This window comes from Marmota flaviventris, chromosome 7 (genome assembly GCF_047511675.1).
Source record: "Marmota flaviventris isolate mMarFla1 chromosome 7, mMarFla1.hap1, whole genome shotgun sequence".
In the NCBI taxonomy this organism is placed as follows: Eukaryota; Metazoa; Chordata; class Mammalia; order Rodentia; family Sciuridae; genus Marmota; species Marmota flaviventris.
Genome location: NC_092504.1, coordinates 91,372,154 through 91,388,983, shown reverse-complemented (window position 1 = coordinate 91,388,983; position 16,830 = coordinate 91,372,154). Strand labels below are relative to the sequence as shown.

Genomic DNA, 16,830 nt, shown 5'->3' with positions numbered 1-16,830 from the left:
TGAGCCTAGCGCCCTGCTGCACACCTATAATCCCAGTAGCTCAGGAGGATGAGACAGGAGGATTGTGAGTTCAAAGTCAGCCTCAGCAATAGCAAGGCACTAAGCAACTCAGTGAGACCCTGTCTCTACATAAAATATAAAATAGGGCTGGGGATGTGACTCAGTGGTCGCGTACCCCTGAGTTCAATCCTGGGTACCAAAAAAAAAAAAAAAGAGTAGATGAAATGGAGGGAGGGAAGATGGATAGAGAACTTGTGTTGCTAGCATTTCTCTTATCCTTTTTTAAATATCTAGTCATACCATTATAAGAATTGATAGTCCAACTATAGAGAGAATATCAGATACATTTTTATCAAATATGTGTATTGTTCTTATAAATTAAATATTAGTCAAAATAAGAAGCAGGGAAGAATAAATTAGAGAAATTGTAAATCAATGTCCACCTCATTAGACTTCTGTTTTCAGGCAAGTCTACTCATTTATTTTAATTTACATTTTTTGCATTAATAAAATAGTTATTTGAATCAAAGAAAAATGTTCGAAACTCACAGTTGTTAGCCTCACATACAACAACAGGTATCAAAACTATTCAAAGTTCTCTTTGAGCAATCAAAATATGAGTAACAGTCATGTAGTTGCTGTGTAGGTACGCTCCAGCAGAACCCTCTTCTCTTTAAATCTTTTGGGAAAGTTGTTTATGTATTTTAATTTTTTTCTTTTTACAAATAATCTAAAACTATAGACTTTTATGAGACAAAATAAATCAACAAATGAACAAACATCCCTTTCATTTGCAATGCTTAGACTAGCACTGTTAGCATGTTGACACAGTGGTGTGCCTAGTATCTCTCTTTTTTCTAGTCTTTTGTGTTTCTTGTACAGTGTTAACAATCTAATACCACCTGAATCATCTTTCCACCGCTTATTTTACTTAATAGTTTCACAAATACTCCCTATATTCCAGGGAGAGGGTAGTGAACCCTCTCTTGACTTTTCCGTGGGATGCTCATGGTAATTGATACTAGTAAGTGTGAGGAAGGAGAATTAGTTAAATGATTTGGCAGGGATACAGAGTGGAGCATACAAAATTGTAAGAACTAATAGCTGCTGAGTGTATCAGGTCTCTAAATTCCTTGGAGTGTGTTCCAATGAATGGCAGCGAACGTGTGCAATGTATGATCGTCCGATGCTGAAGTAAGTAGCTCTTGGAACCCGAGTGCCTAAAGTGTTAAGGAACCATCTGATGCTTTGCAAGTTGTTTAATGACCAATTCCTTGGGTGGCTCTTTTCCTACTATGTGATATCATCCCTTCTTTTTTCAACCTCATTCTATGGTGCTTTCTCCATTTGTGGGCATCTTCCTACCACCCTGAACTCCTCTTTCTAAATGTTTTGAGCACTTTCTTTGTACCTACTACCTGGAACCCTCCCTCTTCCCTGACCCTAACACTGTGCTTTTTGCATGGACCACTCAAATTCTTCCTCTCTCAGATTAAATGGTGCTTCCCCAGAGAGGAACTCCTGGATCTCCCTTGATAAAACAGGCCCTCTATCAGGACATCTTTGTGTCTCTCCGCATCTATGTAGAGACTACATTGGACAGTTCTTCATGTGGGGGGAGGAATTCTCAAAAAAATCCTAAAATGAGCCCCAAAATGAGGAAATAAAAGATTTAGTGGGTGTCATTGCCCTCGGTCATTTGGGGCATCAGAGAGGGAGACATGTCCCTGGAGCTTGTCTGTCTTCTGTCCTATCCTCTCTTTTTCCATCCCTGTCCAGCTAGGTGTATGTGAGTACATGTTGTAAGAAGGGAAAGGACTTCAGAATTGTGACTTTTGAAACAAAAAGGAAAAAAATCCAGAAGTAGTAGGCTAAAAACAATTAGTGCAAACATTATAGGATTTTCCATTTAAAATTCTTGCTAAGAATAATAGGAACATCCTTGAAAAAAGGATCCTTTTGACTGACATCTGTTTCATGGTGTTCTATGTCTTTTACTCCCTGCCTTATAAAAATAGAGCTAATTAATTGAAGTTCTGGCAAAGAGAAGGGAGTAATCCCTGGCCTGTGGCCAAGAATTCTCCTCCACCACCAACATTCTCACACATTCCGTGGCTCCCCGACCCAGTTATTCTCCATGACATCTTCTGGCATTTTTCCTTCCTAGCCTGTATGAAATTTAGAATTACAGTGTCCATTTATCTCCATGTTTAATGTATTTTCTTCCCATTAAAATTCAAGCTGCATGCCATCCACATTCTTGTTGGTCTTGTTCATTCTGCTCACCCTGTCACCCTAGTGCCTACACAGTGCTTGGAATTTGGTTAGGAATCAAATACACATTGAATGAATGAATAAACAAATAATTTAAGTGAATCAATTTTTAAGTGGATTCTTAAGCTCTGTCCGGCTGTGTCATTTGAAGAAGAGTGTTGACAAAGTACATGGGTTTCTGATGGTATCTTTGCATTCACTCAGTAAACACTTATTGAGTGCCTGTCACCAGGTCAAGCCCTGGAAATGCCAAATGAATAAGATGGATTGATGCCCTCGGGGACCTCAGAGACTAGCAGAGGGAAAGGCACATATATGTGTAAATACCTGCGGTTCTTTATGAAAGTGTGAAATTGAAGTGTGTAAATATGGACTATTGGGGAACAAGGGAGAAGAATTTAATTTGCCTGGGGCATGAAAGTTTTTATAGAGGCAGTGATATTTACGCTGGGCCTTGAAGGAGGGGAAGTATGGCAGTTAATTAGCAAGAACAAGAGCGTGGGGTCAGAGACGTGAAAATGAATGGCATGTTTGGACAGTATTGTGTATTTGGGTGGGGTAGATTGTAAATGCTGCACTAGGAAGTTTGGACTGAATCTTAAAGGAGCCAGGGAACCTGCTTAAGTGAGGAAGGACACAATAATAGGTACAGGTAACAATGTTCAGATTTCACTGGAAGGGAGTAGAAGCCAATCACTGCAAATATAGGGTTCATCAGTTACAACAATGTTAATTTAAAGTTCATAATAATGTATCTTTCATAGAGATGAATTTTAGAATTTAATAGAGATTGATATTTTGCCAGAAATTCAAAGTTCTTTTAAAATGTATTTTTCTTGATGAAGTTTTAAAATTTATATTTATGTTGGATTTTTAAAATTTTGAAAATTATTTTTACATGATAAATTATTTCTACAATAGAAATCACTGCAGAATAAACTTCATGAATCTTCATGTGAAAAGTCATTGAGTATTTTGGATGCTTCCAGATGAATGAAATGTCCAGGGCTTTTCCCTACCCTTGTTAAAGGCAATGCTTTATTATCAATACCTTATTTAAAAAGTAAGCTGAAAACCTGTCTCTTGCAGTTCCACGGCAGCCTTCAAATGACTTGTTTGAAATATTTGAAATAGAAAGAGGAATCAGTGCAGATGATGAAGCAAAGGATGATCCAGGTAGGCACCAGGATGACATGTTCTTCTTTCCCTCCATTTCAACTTAAATTATAGATTGTTCAGTCCTGTTGGGGAAAATTACACATCTTTTTTGTATATGTGTGTATGTGTGTGTTTTACAAATCTGTCAAACCATTTGAGCAAAAATACTTATGAATCATCAGTCCCTTTTTAAAAATATATTAAGGTGGTATTTGAATTGCAAGAAGGAAATCATATTTTATAAGTGACGATGTAACAAGGTCATGATTTGGCAACATTCGTGTGTTCTATTTTTGCAGCTGAACACATGTACACAATTGTGCTGAGAAGGGATTCTTGTAATTTCCTTTCAGTCTCATGGAAAGAAATTCTGGTGGGATGTTAAATGTTGATAGGGGAGAATGCTTGTTATACAGATACCCTGGTCTTTAGATTAATTTGTTTATTGAGTTTGTGATCTACCCATCCTTCTGGTCATTTCCTTGTAGGTGTTCTAATACACAGTTGTAGTTTTGACCATGGACTTTGTGGATGGATCAGGGAAAAAGACAATGACTTACACTGGGAACCAATCAGGGACCCAGCAGGTAAAACCATTTCATCTACCTCTTCCTGCTATACTTTTCATTTTGATCCTATACTAATCAAGTATACTGTAACACATCTCTGTCTTTACTTAATATATGGGGTTAAAAAAAGATCATGCCAGTATTCATGTGCTTTAAGTGAGCCTGATTTGTTAGCTATTAATTAGAATTATATTATGGAAGACAAGAAGTTAATTAAAAGGCCAGCTAATTTCTCTCAAAAAGTTTGGTAAGTAAAACATGTAGAGTCATTCTAGCAAATAATTTTCAAGTTATCTGTAGTGGCAGTTTAGAGGAGAAGAAAAGAGAGAGAGAGAGAGAGAGGGAGAGGGAGGAAGGAAGAAAGGAAGGAAATAAGGGAAAGAGGGAAAGAAAGAAATATAGTGGTATATCAGCCGTGGTAATGATCCCTGTTTGTATTTTCAATTATGACCCTTTAAAAATATATTTTTTTAAAAGATCTGAGTGGTAGTAGAAGGTGGCAACGGAAACTTCTGCAAAGTTGGTTATCTCTCTGAAAACAAATTCACTCAGATGCTAGGGAAAATAGTTACCAGTTACCACCGCTCATTCCATAAGACTGGGTTAGTAGAAAGGTAGATTTAGATATAGTCTCTTGGAAAGTTTATATTCTTTAAAATTGTACAATTCCTATTTATCTAAAGTTTTAGTACTTACGTTTTGTCTTCAAATTTCAGGAAATAAAGCTACATTTTGTTTTTGTCTTTTGTCTTCCCTTAGTAATAAAATGTTTTTGTTGTTGTTGTTTTGAATGAGACCAACTTGACGGAAGGGTGAGGAGTTTCATTTTTCTCTTTTTGTTCTCCTGATTCTACATTCAAAGAATAAATGATACAAGACTTATTTATTTATTTATTTATTTATTTTAGAAGCCTAGATCTTAAATACTGTACCAGGTATATAGAAAAGCACAAAACACACAAAAGTTAACTTGAGAGAGCTTAGGATGTGTTAAAGCAATTCTCTTACAACTTCAGTTAAAATGCAGATTTTCATGCATGTCTAATAGGCTCCCTAGGGATACATCCTCTGCTGCTGGTCCCCAGTGTACATTTTGAGAACAAAGTATTAAAAAAAATTTATCCAAAACCATATTTATTAGATCCCTGAAAATCAAATTGAAACAGAAATATATTAAAATAAAAATCGGCAATAAACTTTCAAAAATATGAATATTTAGTAAATTCAAATGGGTGTTTAGATTTCTTTTATCAAACATATATCATGTAACATCTCACACAGTACACACACTCATTCTTTTTCTCAAATTACTCCTACTCATTTGAGGTTAAGCAGAACATTATTATTGACCCGGTATCTATGAATAAGACAGAATCCAACATATATTGAATACCTACTATAGTCCCAACCCATTTGCCATCTCATTAATTTTATTTAATCCTCTTCTCTACCCTATAAAGCAGGTAATATTGACTTTATTTCACAGAGGAAATATAGACATCTATAGAGGTGACATAGTTTCCTAAGGTCACAGAGCTACAGAATGGTGGGAATTTAGTGCCAAAGTCAGATTTTCTGATTTTTATCTCCAAGACTCTTTCTGCTACCCATGGAGCCTTCTAGGTAGTTCAGTGCTCAGAACATCTGCAGCATTATTCTAGGTATTTCATTCTCCCAGGCTGGCCTCAGTTGTACTGCATGTGATGTGATTATGTGCATTCTCTGATTAGCAGTTCAGAGACAATAGATAAGACTGACTGCTGATCTGGAGTAATTTGCTTATAAAGGAAGCATCTTTGGCAATGGTGTATGACAGTCACGAACAGTGTCATAATGAATAACGCTGTTGAGAAGGTGCATTGGAGAGAGTAATTCATACTACACTCAAAAGAAATCCTTCTACTTCTAGGTAGACAAGTCTGTAGTCTATATAAATTAGACCAACTTGATTTTTAAAATTTAAACACTGTATTTAGTATATTTCAACATCTTTCATTATTCGTCACATTTGTAAATGTTTAAAATTTGTGACCCAATTTCCCCTCGCCCTCTGGTAGAAAAATGAGAGGATTGCCAGAAGTTAGAAATTAGACACAAAACATTTTTGGTCATCAGGTTAATGTGGGTACAGAATACATGGAAAGAAATTGACAGCTGTTTGGGTGACTGGGTAAGTCCTGATGATTGACTCTGGCCCTTGGAGGATGCAGACGATTTTGACCAAGTTTTTACAACAACTTAGATGAATCCTATATTGAACTTAGATACTGAAGATAAACTGACCTATTTTTGACTCGAAGCTGGAGAAGGAGACATGCATGTGCTGACATAACCAGCATCTAAAATATTAGATGAATGTGTCACAGTAAAGAGTGTGTTAGCTAGTGTGGGGTGAATACAAGGTGTGGTTCATGGTCTAGAAACCAGTCTCCCAGCTATGGGATGGAGAAGATGACTGAGCACTAAGTGTCTAATCACCTAAGAGTTTTTGTGGATAGTGAAACCAGTATGAGTGAATCCTGTGACATGACTTTCAAAAAGATGGGCTGTTTCCATAGAAATATGGTACCTTTCCAGAATGGAAAATCTGCTGTGGTTAAGTGGTTAACCCACTTCTGAGCATTCTTTGCTGACTGAAATGTAAGTCACTCAGAAGAGAATACTTATGACTACAACTAGATGACAAGTTGGATCAATGGGTGAAAGCTACAGAGAGATGGATTTGGTTCACTTTCAGAACTTTCTAACAGACTGTGAATAAAACAGAGTAGGCTGACATGGAAAGGCTGAGTTCTGTTGGTGGGGAAATTTGACGGTCATCATATGGCAAAGTGTTCTTAAAGGATTTGTAGCATCAGACTAGGGTTGATTAGAAAACCTCTTAAACCAGTGTGAAAGCCTTTGGTTCGGAATGGAATGTCCCAGGAAATCACAAGGAAATTGGTAAGCAGGCTTCTAGCTTGGAAAAAAAGGCTAGGAAGACCAAAAGATGACGAGTTGGAGGAAAGACGTGGGAGGCATATGTTAGGATGGATTTGCAGAATCTGTTTGTAGACTGTTTGGGGAGATTCTAACTATATATTGATGGGACAATGCCAATAAAGCTTACCTTTTCTGCCTATCTTTCTTCTAGGAAGTTTAGGTGGAAGGGGGGAGGTCCAGGTGGAGAGAATGTGTGTGTACATGTGCATGCACATGTATGTCACATGCAAAAGCCCAAGAAGAATATGAGCAATTTAATAATTTCTATGCATTGTTCTAATTACCAAACTAATTGTTTACTTGTTTCTACCTAGATTATACCATTTTTAAAAGAATATACATTTGGATTTCCCATTACGATTGATTTTAATGGTGTGTAGTTCTTATCCAAGATCTAGATTTGTAAATATTTTTTTATGTTGCTATTTCTAAAAAACCCTCAATTGAACATGCATACAACCTTGAGATTCAGCTATAAAATAAGTGAGTTTTCTAACTGCACTTCTTGGTACTAGTAGGTTTTGTTTATCACATTCTTGGACTTAATTGTGAGATGTAAAATTAATACATCCCCCTAAGGAACAGGAACTTGTCTGCAGACAGACATGGCACCGTGCTATAGGCATGTAGCTGTACCTCTGAGGATGCCCTTCTTCTGTACATAAGGCTAGACCTGGGTCCCTTTTCCTGGAATCCTGGTGTTTCATGATCAAGGATTAAAGGCAACTGACAGGACTCTGTCCACTACAAGAGCTGCAAGGCAATTTTTTAAGTATATAAGTATGCCAATGTATACATACAAGTGTATCTGTAGCAGAATTACAATCATTATTTAAAATATATATAATGAAAAATAATAATAAAAATGAAAGCTTTCTGCTATACCTGGCCCCTGTTTGCCTTCCCCAGATGTAGCTGGTTTCTTGGTTCTTTTTAGAGAGCAATTCACATACAATGGCACCCTCATCTGTACCTTGTTTTATTACCCAATGATACCATACCACCTTAGGAGTGAACTAGTAGAACACAGACTTGAAGCCAGAGCACCTGGGCTGAATCCCAGCACCACCACTTCCTCCTAACTTTGACCTTGAACAAGTTCCTTAAAAGTGGTAGTTAAAAATGTCTACTAGACATCACACAAAGCATTTCAAGCAGTGCCTACCCAGAGTTACCATGATGATGATGTTAGCCATTGTTGCTGAAGGCTGTCCAGTATCAGTCCCTACAGAGCACCTCATTCTTATTAATACCAGCTCTTACTCATCAGAGGCGGCACAAAAACCAGCCCTCTACTGAGGAACATCTGATTTGCTTCCAGCCTTTTAGTATTTCCACATCTAGTGAATAACCCTGTACAGATATATTTTCTTATATATTGAATATATCTATAGAAGAAATTACTTAATATGAAATTGCTGAGTCAAAAGAGAATTTGCATTTTGAATTTTGGCAAATCCTACCAAATCACCTTTCATAAAGGTTGTAGCATTTTTTATTTTTATCATCCTCAAAACAGATATTATGAAACTATTCTTTATCTTAGCCATGCTTATGGATGAAAAGGCATTTCATTTTAACTTTAATTTGCATATCTTTCTTTTGTGGAAAGCTGACTATATATATATATATATATATATATATATATATATATATACACACACACACACACACACACACACATAATTTTTTGTAATGCTCATTTTCTTGTTTTTAATTATTGATTTTTAAAAATTCTTTTATATAAAAAGGAAAGCTATCCCTTTTTCATGTGTTACAAATATTTTGAATTATTTTGCTTATCTAAGTACTTCATGGTATTTTTCATCTTTCTAAGTGAAAATTTGGAAACTTAAATGTTTAATAAGAAATTTGCTAAGTGATTAATTGCATGCTTACAGCTATAAAAAGCTATTTCTTGACATAAAGAAATAGCTGTGATATATTTAATGAAAAAGGGAAGTTATAGCATTGCAAATATAGTACTCCTCCCCCCTCCCCACCTGCAGTAATGGGAATTGATCCCAGGAACACCTGACCACTGAATTATATACCTAGCCCTGTTTTGTCCAGATAGGTCTTGAATTTGTGATCCTCAGCCTCCTGAGTAGCTGGATTAACTGAGTGTGGTGCAGTACATCTGTAATGCCAGCTACTCAAGAGACTAAGGCAGAAAGATTACAAGTTTGAGGACATTGTGAGCAACTTACAGAGATCCTGTCTCAAATTTTAAAGAAATAAAAAATGATTGGGCTGTAGCGTGGTAGAGCATCCCTGAGTTAAATCCCCAGTACTTGGGGGAAAATTTTTTTTTTTAATTTTGTGCATATATTTACCTAAGAAAAGTTCAGAAATCAAAATGTTATTCATTTTCTCTGGACTTTGGCATTATAATTTATTTTAATTTTCTTTATAACTCCCCCTCCTTCAAAATGGGCATGCATTACTTCTTTGGTTAGTAAAAGTCTAAGTTATTTATATTCAGTGGGTAAATACTGATAAAGCACAATGATATTATTTCTACCTGGGCCTGTTTCTTAGCCAGGCTATAAAATACAAATAAAATCACTGCAAAACTCCTTTGACCACACAGTTAACACATTAAAGTAATAGATACTATATTATTCTCTTTGTAAAGGAACCAACAAGTATAGAATTCAAAATAAGTAAATTAAAATTTTAACACCTAACTCGCTCATCAAGTTTTGCAACATCAATAATTCACTATTCCCCATTCCCCTGATTTTTTAGGTATTGTGATGCTTTAAATGGAATGAAAATATTTCACATTTATGCCAGTATTTTAGAATCAGAATTGAAATTGTTATTTAAGAGGTAATTATTTGGGGATGCTGGATTAACTTTTACCTTAGTTACTATTTCAAATTGGCAACCTTTCCTGTATTATACACAGAAAGAATTCCTCACCATGGGGTTGGGGGCAGGGAAACAAACCCTGGTACTTGTAGAGCAGATCTAGGGAGGAAGAATGATTATAATTTCTTTTATGACTATCCAAATTTTAGAGTTTTAAGTGCATAGACAGAAGGATTATTTGAATCTTTTGTTAGGATGCCTTGATTTTGTGAGGTTGTTTTGTTTGCAGGCAGCAACTCGCAAAATGATATTAGTATACATTCCACGGGGTCTTAAGATAATCCCTGTTTTCATAAAACTTGCAAGTTCTTGGTAATAACCTGATATCTTTGCTTAACTAGAATACCTATGATCATTCAGAAGCTAACTTAAAGGCAGACATTTAAAATCCATCTAAATGTTTTGACCTAAAGTATGTTGGGGGTTAATTTGTGGGGGAAGGGAGTGAGGGTGGGAAGGGAGGAAATAAGAAACTGTGTGTGTGTGTGTGTTTGTTGATTCAAGTCAGGAGGACCTACTTCTGCAGGGTTTTGTTTTGTTTCTGGTTTTGGAACATCATTCATTTGTTCAACAAATGACTTTAAACACCTCAGAGTATAATGGGGAGGTTTGAGGGAGAGGTTGGTTCTGACATCAAGTTGTTGGACCTCCCCAGGAGCACTTAGCACAGGGCCTGCCACATCCTAAGTACACAAGATTCTGTGACCTCAAAGAGCTCTGAGGGACTTATTAAGGAGACCCTTGAGTGAGAAGACATGAAGATCTTATCATGTCTTGAATAAGTTAAGCATAAGAAAGCAGAGATGGCCTATCTTTTAACTGAAAAGCAAATGGAGTTTGTACCAAAACAGATACATGTGTTCAGCATTCCAACCACATTTTTCCTGTGGACAAATCAGTGTTGAAATGTAGAGTGTGTTTTTCAGTTGGCTGAGATAAAACTGCCTAAAGGGAAAGTCATTTGTACATGGATTGAGTTTCACAATGCTAATGTACTCGTAACTTTCTCCTGAGAAGCAGTGGTTCCCACTCTATTGTTGCTTAGAAATTTTATTTTTTAATTCCCTAACAGAGGCAAGCCAACTCTGTAGGCCTAGGGATCCAAGAACATCACCAAAATGATTCATCAAGTTTTTATTAAGATTTGGTGTTTACTTATATTTAATAGAATATATGCATAAAGTAGACACGTTATAGATTGGTTCTAATATAAAAGTGTTTTAAACCACTCCAGGAAGATGTGGAGGGTTTTCCGCACACCTCTGTGTCTGAGGTTAGGTGCACACCAGTGAGAGCAAAGCCAGCTCTAACCTCTTTTAAAATTTTTTTCCTTATTTAGAAATCTTTTTATTTTTTATATGGAAGAAGGAGAGAATAAATAGATACAGTGCTCTATAAATGGCCATGTGCTTTACTGCCCAGAGGTTAATTAGCCACATAGGAAATTCTCCTAGGAAATTTAGGGTTGATTCTACCACACTACCCAACCAGCTTGGCAGAAGGTGTTGGACAACACAGTCATAAAATTGGTAAGGCTCCCAAGGTGGTGAATGTGTGTAAGTTTGTGTCTACCTCTGTACGCATGATCATGTTCCACTGGGAAACATTCGTAGTGTTTGGATTTCTAATTATTGTGTTTTTGGCATAACTTCTATTATGAGCAGAGCAAGGGATTATATTTTTGTAAACAGTATAGACATAGGAATAAGTCAAATTTTGCTCCTTCAAAATAATCTGGAATTCTTTACTAATGACTGTCGCAGTCTGAAGTTTATGAAAACAGAAACTCCTGCCCGTGCTGTTTGTGCTGGAAAGGGATACCGGCACACACACACATGGCCCTGCTTTTCCCATTCCAGGTGGACAATATCTGACAGTATCCGCAGCCAAAGCCTCAGGGGGAAAAGCCGCTCGCTTGGTGCTACCTCTCGGCCACCTCATGCATTCAGGGGACCTGTGTCTGTCATTCAGGCACAAGGTGACTGGGCTGCACTCAGGCACACTCCAGGTGTTTGTGAGAAAACACGGTGCCCACGGAGCAGCCCTGTGGGGAAGAAATGGTGGCCATGGCTGGAGGCAAACACAGATCACCTTGCGAGGGGCTGACGTCAAGAGCGTAAGTAGATCCCAAGGGAGGCAGAGCCTGGGAAGTTTTCCTTTCATAGGAGAACTCTGGGGTCTGAATTTGAAGACGCCTTGCTCTGTGAATTCAGGCTCAAACAAAGGTTTGTGGTTTTTTCTGGGCTTGATGATTCCATTCATTCCTCTTTCTGAGATTCCTTTTCTGCTTCTTCATCCTTCTTCGTTACAACCTTTGACCATCACCACCTTTCCCACCCTGGTAAAGGCTCACAATTTTTAATGAAAAAAAAAATTAGGAATAGAAAACTAAAAAAACAGTTGACAGAAACTTTGAAGGGTTTGGTGGCGTGCTGAATTGTGCTGCCTTACCTTTTCCTTCAATTCCTTAAATGTTCAACTTTTACTTCCATGAATTACTGTGGAGATGTTTCTTTCTTCTATTTTAAAATGTTCTTTAAAGTTCAACGTTTTTCCCTTGCCTTAAAGGTCATAGTTCAGCAGTCTCAGGTGGGAATCCAAGATCACAGTTGGAAAGAACGATTCTGTTTAGAATGGAATATAGAAAAAGCTTTGATTGAACATACAAATTTTATTTTAAATAGTCAAATCATGGGTAGCAAGAAAATTATCTACAGCATCCCAAAATAATGAATGCACTCTGAACAATGTCATCTTTGTGTTGATGCTTATAAGACTCTTGCTATGAGACACTGCAACTATGCTTGTCCATAGTTTCTAGAAACTATTTTAAAAAGAAAAGTTAGACTCCACTGATACAGACTTATCAGGGTATGTGCACTGTTTCACCTTAGGGTTTTTTTTTTTTTAATTTTTCTTAATATTTACATTACTTGGAGAAATGAAAAAATAAAATAAATTATTTTAGATTATAGCATTGAAAGATTTCTCCTGTTTTTAAGGAACAGGGATACGCCCACAGAAGATTAAATCCAAGAGCAGTGAAAGTGTGGGGTTTTTCCATAGGTAAAACATTGGCATACTGGGTGGTATTTGATTCTGTTTCATTTGGGGACAATGGAACCATTTCATCAAACAGAGAAATTAAGAACTCCTGAGGTGGGCTGCATGATCACAATCTTTCACATCTTTGGCTCTTAATTTCTGCACCTTTATGTTCCGTCTTCTTGCTTTTAACCTTGGTAATCTTTGACAAACACATCTACTTTACAAGCATTCCTAAAGTGACTTGGTCTGTAGTTTAGAACAGCCTTTTAAAGAGTAACTGGTTCTGAGTAACACATTTGATGAACAGGTTACTGATGATTTAAGTTTCTGCCAAAAAAACAAACCTCAGAGGACTCTGGAAACTATGTCCTGGTCTTTCCTCTTATCACTTAAGTTTCATGTTTAGTTTTGGGGAAGGTTTGCCTTTAATTTGCTAAATGAGCGGGCATTGGAAAGGGGCAGAGGAGGCTTGACTGGTGTGTGCATTCTCTCCCTAGGTCATCTTCAAAGGTGAAAAAAGGCATGGTCACACTGGGGAGATTGGATTGGATGATGTGAGCTTGAGAAAAGGCCACTGCTCTGAACAACGCTAACAGCTCCAGAACTAGCAATGAACTCCTATGTTGGTTGCTCCCTCGTCTTTTTCCAATCCTCACCTTCTCTCCTCTTCTCCTTCTTATCAGGCCTAGGAGAAGAGTGGGTCAGTGGGTCAGGAGGAAGTCTGGTTTGTGACCCACATCTTGCTGGCCTGCTTTGTGCAATCCCAATGAACAGTGACACCCTCCTTGAAGTACAGGGGCCTCTGTAGACACATCCAAGCCATTCTGGGGTGTTGCCTTCCATCCTAAGTTTTGTTTGGGAAGGCCTTCAGTGTGTGTGACCTATACCATCCTTCATCCTGATTACAGAGTGCTCCTTGTAGCAAATTATGGGGAAGTTTTCAAAAGAAATCTGTGCAAATGGCCATTCTGTTATCTGTTCAGTGTTGTACCATGAGTAGTATTGACTTTCCTTAAGGTATGATGTACAGTGTGCTTGTGAAATTGATTTATCCTCTTCACTTACGTTAGTTCTGGCCTCACCTGAACTCTGACTTTCACTGCCATTCACTTTATAAAAGAAGGGTGTATAACACATCAATTTGCATTTATTCTTGTTATCTGTGTTTTTACTTTAAAGACAATTATGTAAAGAATGGGCACGGAATCCCTCGTTGGTAGTACTGTGTTTTGTGTAAATGTGCTATTGATACTAAGTATATAAGTGTTCCTAATATTTACAGACTCTAGTTACAAGGTAAAAGGCAGCTTGTGATCTCTTGAACTAAAAAGACATGGCAAAATGTCATCCAGTTCCATGACCAATCCATTGGCAGCAAGGGAAAATTGGCAGAGGTGTCAGTTTGTGGTAATGGAGGGATGAATTTTTTTTTAAATTGCCTTGAGTTTAGTCTCTACAAGAACAGTAAACTATTTAGGGAGACAAGAAACTGCAGTGAACATATAAAAACCTCACTGTTTCAAGATATAATTTAAAACTGATGGCTTTACCATCTTAACATGGCTCTCTCTTATAATCTGTAAAAAGCTTTGTAAAAGTTTGGTTGCTGTAGAGGAAAGATCCTGCTGATGGAAGCAAGGTAAGAGGAAGAATAGGGGAAGCTCCACTGGAACAGATTTGTCATGCGAAATCCCCACAGGTAGAGCTTGCACATGCCGTCGGGTTAAGATCGGAAGCAAGCCCTATGCACTGAGGTATTGCATGTGTGGAGTCACACACCAGAGGAAGAGACAGGATTGGAATTCTAACATCCACGGACCCCAACTGTATTTCCTCCCTGCATATTTTATCTTTATATTAAAAAATACATAACTTTTAAAGGGTATCTTACTCCTGAGACTTTTCTTCGTTTCTAATTAAGTAATCAAAATATTTTCTACTGTTTTTGCCAGGAATCACAAAGATGATTAAAGGGTTGGACAAAAAGATCTATGATGAAAAATTAAAGGAACTGGGATTATTCAGCCTGGAGAAAAGAAGACTGAGGGGCAAACCATTGATGGTTTTCAAGTATATGAAGGGTTGGCACCAAGAGGATAGTGACCAGCTGTTCTCCATGTGCACTAAGAATAGAACCAGAGGAAATGGGCTTAGACTAGAGTGTGAGGGAGTGTTTCCTGGCAGGGACAGTTGTTAAATCAAAATTCTCCATTTAAAAAAAAAAGTGTGAAAATCTCTTTCTCTTCCTATCTCTCTCTTTAAAAAAACTAGATAAAAGTCTACCTATTTAAGATATGCTTACCTCAAGGTAAAGGAACAGATTACAGCATCCCCCAGATGATTTGATCCTATTACTAGTATATAAGGAACATCTTCAGAACTAAGTAATTTGGACTAGGCTCTAATTTAGGAATTTCCCTCTTGACCTCCTAACAGGGAGGAGCAAAGGGAGAATGATGCTGAGTTCATTAAAAGGTTTCTCCCTTTATGGCAAACCATGCAGTATTAAAACAAACACCCATTTTTTAAAAAATCTACATAATTTTTTCAAAGAGGTTGTGATGGATAGATACTTTAATATCTCAGTATTGTCCTAATATGGTAGTGTTTCAGGGTTTTTTTCCCCTTTGGTAAAGATATAAACCTTTCACTTGCTCAATAGGTGATATTTCAGATTTTTTTTTTTTCAAAGAGAAACCCTACCAAGGAACACAGATGGAAACATCTTTACCTGGTGCATTCTCTTTGCTTAGTGTATGGAAGCTTAACTTAGCTCCTGGAAGAGGGTCATGCACAGCACCTCTAGATCTTTCCTTCATCTGCTCACTATGATTCCCTTTCTCTTACCAATTGGAATCTCCCAAGTCCCACAAACTGGTAATGTTTTTGAACAGTAGGTCCAAGAGAAGTTCTTTTATCATGTAACTTGTAGAGACAGGGGGAGGGGGAATATAAATCATTGAGCCTTTGATTAAGGGCCAGAAATGTGGTCTTAGATCCATTTTTGATTCATTTCCTTTTTGTTCATATAACTGCACAGTTGAAGATGAAAGGGGAAAATAATTGAAAATTTCACTTGTAGGTGCCAATAATATATTGCACTAAAATGATGGAAGAAGTTATCCAAAGTACTGTATAACATCTTGCTTATTATTTAATGTTTTCTAAAGTGAAAAATGTTAGTGGTTTTCAATCAGTGAAGTAATACAATTCTTTGTAAATAAAAACACTTAATACTAGTTTTCTGTTTCTTGGGTTTTTTTTTTTTTTTTTTTTGAAGTGGGGGGGTGGTGGCACTGGGAAGAAAGTACTGAGATAGTACATTGGTGTTTCACAAAAGCTATCTGTAGTAGAACCCTCTTTACTGCTTGGGAGAATAGGGATGATTATTACCTACATTATTGTTCTTACTGGTTTATAAAATATGAGACAATTTTCATCAGCATGCACAGGGAAAGAGAGCAGAATATCACTATAACCCATGGCTTATCAAATTGTTTTAATTATGTCTTGCCATCTCATTGTAAACATTTGCTTCAAATTCTTTTATGGAAAGGCAGGGTAATTTATAATTAATATATTTATATATATGCATTGTAAAGGAAAAGCCTTTTTGCTCGTGATTGTTAATTTATAACATTTTACTCATATTCCAACAACCTTTCCTGATGGAAAAAAGAAACTATAAAGAAACAACATTAATGAAATCACGGAATAATAAAAGTCCTTGTGCAGAATTATAGAGAATAAATTCAAACCCTTCTTTCTTCTCAATACTCAGAGAACTCATAATAGCTGGATGACCCAAATCTTGCATAAATATATAATTCAAGTAAAAAGTTTAAAACTGCATGTTTTCTCGACTCGGGGATCTTTCCTAATCATCCCTTGGAGATCTGAGAAAGGTCCGGTTTTCAGAGTA

General features: G+C 36.9%; 1 protein-coding gene across 2 annotated transcripts in view; it reads left to right on the top strand.

Annotated features, from left to right (window-relative positions):
- Npnt (nephronectin) overlaps window positions 1-16,089 on the top strand; it is a 69,552-nt gene extending 53,463 nt beyond the window's left edge. For both annotated transcript variants that reach the window (XM_027935427.2, XM_027935424.2), the window contains 4 exons: window positions 3,364-3,450; window positions 3,921-4,019; window positions 11,720-11,976; window positions 13,406-16,089. In XM_027935427.2, the coding sequence (XP_027791228.1) occupies window positions 3,364-3,450; window positions 3,921-4,019; window positions 11,720-11,976; window positions 13,406-13,501 (539 nt within the window). In that variant the 3' untranslated portion in view covers window positions 13,502-16,089. The remainder of the gene's footprint in view (window positions 1-3,363; window positions 3,451-3,920; window positions 4,020-11,719; window positions 11,977-13,405) is intronic.
- The last annotated feature ends 741 nt before the right edge of the window (window positions 16,090-16,830 follow it).